The sequence below is a fragment of the Ranitomeya variabilis genome, chromosome 2 (assembly GCF_051348905.1).
Source record: "Ranitomeya variabilis isolate aRanVar5 chromosome 2, aRanVar5.hap1, whole genome shotgun sequence".
Lineage (NCBI taxonomy): Eukaryota > Metazoa > Chordata > Amphibia > Anura > Dendrobatidae > Ranitomeya > Ranitomeya variabilis.
Genome location: NC_135233.1, coordinates 594,324,017 through 594,333,057, shown reverse-complemented (window position 1 = coordinate 594,333,057; position 9,041 = coordinate 594,324,017). Strand labels below are relative to the sequence as shown.

The following is a 9,041-nucleotide window of genomic DNA, read 5'->3' as shown; positions in this document are numbered from 1 at the left end:
AAAACCACAAAATATAGTAGAATCCTAGAACACGTGAAAACCTAAGAAAACAAAGATCCCTAAAGTATAACTTTTATTACAACGAAGTAAAAATCTCTTTTCATCAGCAATATAAAAACCACAAGGTATGTACCTATTGGGCCCTAGGGGGTCACTATATTCCAAGCTGCCTAACAGTGGGGGTAGGCACCCTAATTTACTGTGACAGGCGCCCCCACTCCTCATCAGCTCACCCTCAAAAATCCCTAGAGGTCCCTACAATACAGGAGTCCTGGTAAAGCCTAGGAGGTCCCTATCGGGGGGGGGGGGAAAACTACCTGGCAGTGGAGATAGGCACCCTGATATGAAACGGTAGGCGCCCCCACTCAGCGTTGACTGACCCTAGGGTCCCTCAAAATTCCCTACAATGGAGATAGAGAATGCAGAAAATGTCCCAATACACCCTGGCTCCCAGAAGAGCAACCAAATGAAATATAGAAATTTTTTTTTTTTAGAAAATAGTAAAGAAAAACGTCTCATCGCAGATGCAATGTAATGCAAGAAATTATTATCATTTAATTTAGTACTTATACTGGTGGTTGTTTACTTCCTCTATGTTGGGAGGGATGTTGGTGTCTTATAAGTACAGATGTTGAAAGGACTCCGTTATGTTATCTAGGAGACGATAAAAATTACACCACGCACTTTTATATTGTGGTATTTATTAATTCATTTCCATATCCTGGGAACACTGTATGGAACTATTGGGACAATATTAGATTTACTACATCCTGGTTATCCGGACAATATTAGGTTTATTGCATTTTGTCTATTTATATTCTAACCTATTGTCTCGGGGTATTTTTTTGTCTCATATATGCTTAGTACATCACTTGTCTATGTTGATAAAAATCTCTTGCATTACATCTGTGATATGAGACTTTTTTCTTTACTATTTTTTTTCTAAATTTTTTTTTTCTCTATTTTATTTGGTTGCTCTTCTGGGAGCCAGGGTGCATTGGGACATTTTCTGCATTATCCATCTCCATTGTAGGGAATTTTGAGGGACCCTAGGGTCAGTCGACGCTGAGTGGGGGCGCCTACCGTTTCAAATTAGGGTGCCTATCTCCACTGCCAGGTAGTGGTTTTTTTTTTTTTTTTTTTTTTTTTTTTTCCCCCCCGACAGGGACCTCCTAGGCTTTACCAGGACTCCTGTATTGTAGGGACATCTAGGGATTTTTTAGAATGAGATGACGAGGAGTGGGGGCGCCTATCGCAGTAAATTAGGGTGCCTACCCCCACTGTTAGGCAGCTTGGAATATAGCGACCTCCTAGGGCCCAATAAGTACATACCTTGTGGTTTTTGTGGTTATTGTTGATGAGAATGAGATGTTGATGAGAAGAGATCTTTTTACTTCTTGTAATAAAAGTTATATTTTAGGGATCCTTGTTTTCTCAGGTTTTCACCTGTCTAACTACCCCCCATATATCATAGTTGTCGACTGAACCAATCGTTCTGCTGATGGCCATCTCTCCCGACCACTACTCTACCCCAGCAGGGGAGCGCAGCTCCTGTGTTCTCCATGACATCTCCAGAGAATCAAAAGATTGGTACTTAGAAATTAGACCCTCCAACCCCTTTTTTTTTTTTTTTCACCCAAAAGTCATGTTGCTGGAGGAGAGTCAGGGCCACTATCACATTAGACGGTCAGGCAATGCCACCGCTATTGCTGGGTAGGGCTGACGTTAATCTATTGTATATGGGGGTCTTTAATGGCTAAATTCATAAAATCAGATGTTTATGGGGTTTTTCCCCCTTGATCCCCGAGAAACTGATTTATTAGTGTGATTGAAACAACTCTTATCTGATTGTGATCCTTGTCCTTAGTTTATCCATACACAAGGTGCGCATATGCAAAATTCGGTTAAGATGTGAAAAGGTTTTCTCATGAAATATAAAAAAAATGTATTAAATTCTAATAAAACCTGATTTAAATCTGGAAATAAGGAGGTCTTCCAGGAGCCTGCTTCGCTTCAACTCACAGGAACTTTATATGGCCCTTTAAATGATGGTTTTCATGTGTTATACGCCATTCAGAGTGTGTGGATTAATGCACAAGAATTGTACTGACACATTGTAAAATTTACTTTTATTCCATACATCACATACACAAAATGAAGATTAATTCACACTGAGGGCATTTAATGACCATTTTGCAAACTTGGATGGGAGGAGATGGCTCTAGTAATACTCATTTACATGTCTTTTTGTAAGGCTACATTCACACATCTGTGTCTTGCGGCCCCAGGTTTCATCCTAGTTGCTTTTTTTTTTTTCTTTCTCTGAAACAGACAAGTCTTATTTTTATCCATTGGATCAGTTAAACAATGAGATGCTGATGTACAATGTCTGCCTTCCTTGCATCTGTTATATAGTGATCCAAATAGACTTTGATGACCTAAGACTCGTGAGAATAGGCAAGCTGAGTCTCGCGGATCGCCCATCAATAAGGAAGAAAAAAAAAAAATCAGACAGCACTAGGATGTGTCACACTGATGTGTTAATGCAGTCTATGTAAGAATTGTGCCCTAATGGGGCGAGTATAATACATTAGCTGTTACTCAGGCAAATGTTAAAATTGCATGTGACTCATAGAACTAATATTGATGGCAATCAGACGCACTCGTCTTAAGTGTACCATTCATAGCAGCTACTGCTACACAATGTAAGGCGCTGTGCCTTGAGACCTTCAATCAGCTGATCGTTGGGGTCACAGGAGTTCTTCTGCCACTTATTTCATTAATGACCGGTCTCAACTATAGGTCATCACTATTAGGGGAAAAACAGACAGTCGTATAACTCGGACGAGGGTCACAACGTAATGCTCGGACTGGACGACCCGATTGTGACATCATGTATTGTTATGTAGATGCCACGCTTGGGTCGAGAGCGCCAACTGACAGTCCTAGCGTTGCGATCCTCGTCTGACTATTCCCTTAAAGTCCAAAAAAAACCTTCTGTAATTTCCTTGCATCTCATGCACATATGAAGATAAGAAGTCTGTTCTATGATATCCTCCTGCCATATTACACATGTAAGACCGCTAGATTATAGGGTTGTTCAGCAGTAAATAGCCCACTGGAAAGGGTCCACAGTAACAGACATATGTGCTGTGAATACAAAGTTATACGAACTGGCATCGGACACTTTAAATTCATCTGTGGAGGTAGATCAACACGCCGCTACCATCATGGAGGCGACTGTGTTATCAAAGGCTCTGAAAATAAGAAGAAAAAAAAAAGTGATAAGAGATACATTTGACGTCACAAGTGGAAATTTAGCGATGTACCTTTAAGACTTACCGTGATTGAATGGGGTCTCCGGGGTTATAGAAGGGGTTACACATAACATCTGTATAGGAGTTATGAAGCTTCCGGAACATCTGATGGGTTAAATAAAGACACATTCATAAAAGGGATCAATAAAGAATATCAAAATGTCATCAATCTCCTCTCCTATGTTAGGAAAATGCATGTATAGCAATTCCATAATATACAGGTCCTTCTCAAAAAATTAGCATATAGTGTTAAATTTCATTATTTACCATAATGTAATGATTACAATTAAACTTTCATATATTATAGATTCATTATCCACCAACTGAAATTTGTCAGGTCTTTTAATGTTTTAATACTGATGATTTTGGCATACAACTCCTGATAACCCAAAAAACCTGTCTCAATAAATTAGCATATCAAGAAAAGGTTCTCTAAACGACCTATTACCCTAATCTTCTGAATCAACTAATTAACTCTAAACACATGCAAAAGATACCTGAGGCTTTTAAAAACTCCCTGCCTGGTTCATTACTCAAAACCCCCATCATGGGTAAGACTAGCGACCTGACAGATGTCAAGAAGGCCATCATTGACACCCTCAAGCAAGAGGGTAAGACCCAGAAAGAAATTTCTCAACAAATAGGCTGTTCCCAGAGTGCTGTATCAAGGCACCTCAATGGTAAGTCTGTTGGAAGGAAACAATGTGGCAGAAAACGCTGTACAACGAGAAGAGGGGACCGGACCCTGAGGAAGATTGTGGAGAAGGACCGATTCCAGACCTTGGGGAACCTGAGGAAGCAGTGGACTGAGTCTGGTGTGGAAACATCCAGAGCCACCGTGCACAGGCGTGTGCAGGAAATGGGCTACAGGTGCCGCATTCCCCAGGTAAAGCCACTTTTGAACCATAAACAGCGGCAGAAGCGCCTGACCTGGGCTACAGAGAAGCAGCACTGGACTGTTGCTAAGTGGTCCCAAGTACTTTTTTCTGATGAAAGCAAATTTTGCATGTCATTCGGAAATCAAGGTGCCAGAGTCTGGAGGAAGACTGGGGAGAAGGAAATGCCAAAATGCCTGAAGTCCAGTGTCAAGTACCCACAGTCAGTGATGGTGTGGGGTGCCATGTCAGCTGCTGGTGTTGGTCCACTGTGTTTCATCAAGGGCAGGGTCAATGCAGCTAGCTATCAGGAGATTTTGGAGCACTTCATGCTTCCATCGGCTGAAATGCTTTATGGAGATGAAGATTTCATTTTTCAGCACGACCTGGCACCTGCTCACAGTGCCAAAACCACTGGTAAATGGTTTACTGACCATGGTATTACTGTGCTCAATTGGCCTGCCAACTCTCCTGACTTGAACCCCATAGAGAATCTGTGGGATATTGTGAAGAGAAAGTTGAGAGACGCAAGACCCAACACTCTGGATGAGCTTAAGGCCGCTATTGAAGCATCCTGGGCCTCCATAACATCTCAGCAGTGTCACAGGCTGATTGCCTCCATGCCACGCCGCATTGAAGCAGTCATTTCTGCCAAAGGATTCCCGACCAAGTATTGAGTGCATAACTGAACATTATTATTTGATGGTTTTTTTGTTTGGTATTAAAAAACACTTTTATTTGATTGGACGGGTGAAATATGCTAATTTATTGAGACAGGTTTTTTGGGTTATCAGGAGTTGTATGCCAAAATCATCAGTATTAAAACAATAAAAGACCTGACAAATTTCAGTTGGTGGATAATGAATCTATAATATATGAAAGTTTAATTGTAATCATTACATTATGGTAAATAATGAAATTTAACACTATATGCTAATTTTTTGAGAAGGACCTGTACACATTGCTGTAGATAAAATTACCTAACATAGAAATGTAGAATCAGAGGTCGTGTACTCACACTGCGGATCTCATTGTCCCGGAGAGCGGTGTTTGAGGAGTCCACCACCATGACAAACTTGACTTTGGAGTTTGTGACGTAGCCATATCTGAAGACAAAATTAAGGATCATCCTATCCGATATTTTGGGCAGGTTAGTGGAGTTTTCAGGTTTTAGAAAACCTCTATCTCCCATGTCATAGATCTGCTTTATTCATCCTCCCCAGGTCCAGCACCGAGTCTCCACCGCGGCTCATGGTATTGTCTGCAGGGCTGACGTCACAACGCTGCAGCTGATCATTGAGTAACGTCAACCCGGGAAGCTCTATCAATCGCTGCAGCGCCCTCGACATGACAGACATTAAGATACGAGAAGCCGCAGTTGAGACTCGCCACTGGACCCATTAAAGAGTAATTATATATATTTATTTAAGAGTATATATATATATATATATATATATATATATATATATACACACACACATATACACTAAAAAATATATATATATTTTGATTTTTTTTTCAGGCAGGTTCTGCATGAAAAGAGCCATAGTGTGCACATAACCTGAGGTTCCCCAACTGATGAGGACTAAGCTCTGGCAGCTTCAGGCTTTTGCTGAGCATGTTGGGAGTTGTAGTTTTCACCGGCAGCCACTTCCTCCCCTCTCCCATTCACAGTCGGGGTTTCTCCTATGGAGGATACACTTTGTAGTCTTCTGTGGGATACAGAAGTCCCAAGTAAAGTTCTCTTTGATCCGCCAGCGCCTTCCCCATGGCGGAAATCTTCTCATCCACCACGTCCAGGGAGGTGTGCACCGTGTAGTGGAACTTCAGCTGGTTCTCGGTGGGAATGCTGCGGATGTAGAGGGGATAATTCTGCAACAGAGACCAACATGGTGAGTTATCATTACAGTGTAAGGGTCGTGATGAGACCCCCATGTCGAGGACAGACCCCCATGACAGCCTCTTCATTATGTGCCGTGATTCAGTCATTGCAGGTTCTATACACAAACTACAGCTCCCAACCAGAAAACAGCAGATGTACAAACCTATGGACAACTACAACTCCCAGCAGATAATAAAAAGATAGTAGATAAATACTAGGAGTTGCTTTAAAATTAGATTGACTACAACCCCTATAATCATAAAATACCAGATGCATGCTGGGAGCTGTAAAACCCCATGGTGAACTACAACTCCCAGCATATAAAGTGAACAGCACATGCAAAATGGACGTTGTGAGGCCATCTGAAGCACTACATCTCCCAGCATCTCTTCACAATCAGAAACTAGAAGAGGCACCACTGAGTTGTCAAGCTCAATGTGGGTTGAGGGACTACAAGTCTCATCAAGACCAATAAAATCCTTCTTTAAACCATCAGCTATAGATAACACAGCTGCCCTCCAGGGCTCCTCCTTCATAGACCAGCACTAGATGAATCAGCCGATATCGCACAGATCTGCTCACCTCCTTAGCGATGACAGCCACACACACCGCCATCTTGGTCCTCCCACAGAAACAACAACCCAGGACGTACACTACCGGTCACATGACTCCGCCTCCGCGAGATGGCCTGGAGTCACATGACACGGTGGTCACGTGGGTGTCTGCTGCAGTTACGGAGGCTGCAGCAGTCCAAGATACTAGTCGATAGTCGTAGCTATCGCGCTTGTGTTCTTTCTGGTGTTCAATGAAGCTTGTGGATTTCCCGCCTTTTATTAGTGTTATCCCAAATATATACAGCAACAGCGGGGATGTGTCCTGCGCCCCGACAAGAAGAAGCAAGTGCCCCCTTATTAATGACAGCAGCAGCGCCCCCACAAGAAGCCAGTACCCCCTTATTATTGACAGCAGCAGTGCCCCCTTAGTACCCATAGTAATGACAGCAACAGCAGTGCCTCCATGAGATATAACCTGTGCCCCCAACAGAGTCCTCCTAATGACAGCAGCAGCGCCCCCACAAGAAGAAGCAAGTGCCCCCTTATTATTAACAGCAGCAGCGCCCCCACAAGAAGAAGCCAGTGCCCCCTTATTATTGACAGCAGCAGCGCCCCCACAAGAAGCCAGTACCCCCTTATTATTGACAGCAGCAGTGCCCCCACAAGAAGCCAGTGCCCCCTTATTAATGACAGCAGCAGCGCCCCCACAAGAAGAAGCCAGTGCCCCCTTATTATTGAAAGCAGTAGCGCCCCCACAAGAAGCCAGTGCCCCCTTATTATTGAAAGCAGTAGCGCCCCCACAAGAAGCCAGTGCCCCCTTATTATTGAAAGCAGTAGCGCCCCCACAAGAAGCCAGTGCCCCCTTATTAATGACAGCAGCAGCGCCCCCACAAGAAGCCAGTGCCCCCCTATTAAAGACAGCAGCAGCGCCCCCAGCAGAGACAGCCAGAAAACCCATAGTAATGACAGCAACAGCAGTGCCTCCATGAGATATAACCTGTGCCCCCAACAGAGTCCTCCTAATGACAGCAGCAGCGCCCCCACAAGAAGAAGCAAGTGCCCCCTTATTATTGACAGCAGCAGCGCCCCCACAAGAAGAAGCCAGTGCCCCCTTATTATTGACAGCAGCAGCGCCACCACAAGAAGCCAGTACCCCCTTATTATTGACAGCAGCAGTGCCCCCTTATTAATGACTGCAGCAGCGCCCCCACAAGAAGCCAGTGCCCCCTTATTATTGAAAGCAGTAGCGCCCCCATAAGAAGCCAGTGCCCCCTTATTAATGACAGCAGCAGCGCCCCCACAAGAAGAAGCCAGTGCCCCCCTATTAAAGACAGCAGCAGCGCCCCCAGCAGAGACAGCCAGAAAACCCATAGTAATGACAGCAACAGCAGTGCCTCCATGAGATATAACCTGTGCCCCCAACAGAGTCCTCCTAATGACAGCAGCAGCGCCCCCACAAGAAGCCAGTGCCCCCTTATTATTGACAGCAGCATCGCCCCCACAAGAAGCCAGTGCCCCCTTATTATTGACAGCAGCAGTGCCCCCACAAGAAGCCAGTGCCCCCTTATTAATGACAGCAGCAGCGCCCCCACAAGAAGAAGCCAGTGCCCCCTTATTATTGAAAGCAGTAGCGCCCCCACAAGAAGCCAGTGCCCCCTTATTAATGACAGCAGCAGCGCCCCCACAAGAAGCCAGTGCCCCCTTATTATTGAAAGCAGTAGCGCCCCCACAAGAAGCCAGTGCCCCCTTATTAATGACAGCAGCAGCGCCCCCACAAGAAGCCAGTGCCCCCCTATTAAAGACAGCAGCAGCGCCCCCAGCAGAGACAGCCAGAAAACCCATAGTAATGACAGCAACAGCAGTGCCTCCATGAGATATAACCTGTGCCCCCAACAGAGTCCTCCTAATGACAGCAGCAGCGCCCCCACAAGAAGAAGCAAGTGCCCCCTTATTATTGACAGCAGCAGCGCCCCCACAAGAAGAAGCCAGTGCCCCCTTATTATTGACAGCAGCAGCGCCCCCACAAGAAGCCAGTACCCCCTTATTATTGACAGCAGCAGTGCCCCCTTATTAATGACTGCAGCAGCGCCCCCACAAGAAGCCAGTGCCCCCTTATTATTGAAAGCAGTAGCGCCCCCATAAGAAGCCAGTGCCCCCTTATTAATGACAGCAGCAGCGCCCCCACAAGAAGAAGCCAGTGCCCCCCTATTAAAGACAGCAGCAGCGCCCCCAGCAGAGACAGCCAGAAAACCCATAGTAATGACAGCAACAGCAGTGCCTCCATGAGATATAACCTGTGCCCCCAACAGAGTCCTCCTAATGACAGCAGCAGCGCCCCCACAAGAAGCCAGTGCCCCCTTATTATTGACAGCAGCATCGCCCCCACAAGAAGCCAGTGCCCCCTTATTATTGA

General features: G+C 45.0%; 1 protein-coding gene across 1 annotated transcript; it reads right to left on the bottom strand.

Moving 5' to 3' along the window:
* Positions 1-2,112: 2,112 nt before the first annotated feature.
* Positions 2,113-6,878, bottom strand: TRAPPC2L (trafficking protein particle complex subunit 2L). The gene is made up of 5 exons (XM_077288426.1): positions 6,657-6,878; positions 5,892-6,064; positions 5,211-5,298; positions 3,343-3,422; positions 2,113-3,257 (listed from the first exon to the last, which is right to left on the bottom strand). The coding sequence occupies exons 1-5, from the start codon at positions 6,687-6,689 to the stop codon at positions 3,212-3,214; spliced, it is 420 nt and encodes a 139-aa protein (XP_077144541.1). The 5' UTR covers positions 6,690-6,878; the 3' UTR covers positions 2,113-3,211.
* Positions 6,879-9,041: the final 2,163 nt, after the last annotated feature.

Excerpts from the sequence above, each read along its gene's own strand:
- TRAPPC2L (XM_077288426.1), bottom strand. The coding sequence starts at position 6,689 with ATGGCGGTGTGTGTGGCTGTCATCGCTAAGGAG. Across the intron at positions 6,065-6,656 it reads TGGCTGTCATCGCTAAGGAG|AATTATCCCCTCTACATCCG; the intron begins GTGAGCAGATCT and ends TCTCTGTTGCAG. Across the intron at positions 3,423-5,210 it reads GGGACAATGAGATCCGCAGT|ATGTTCCGGAAGCTTCATAA; the intron begins GTGAGTACACGA and ends TTAACCCATCAG.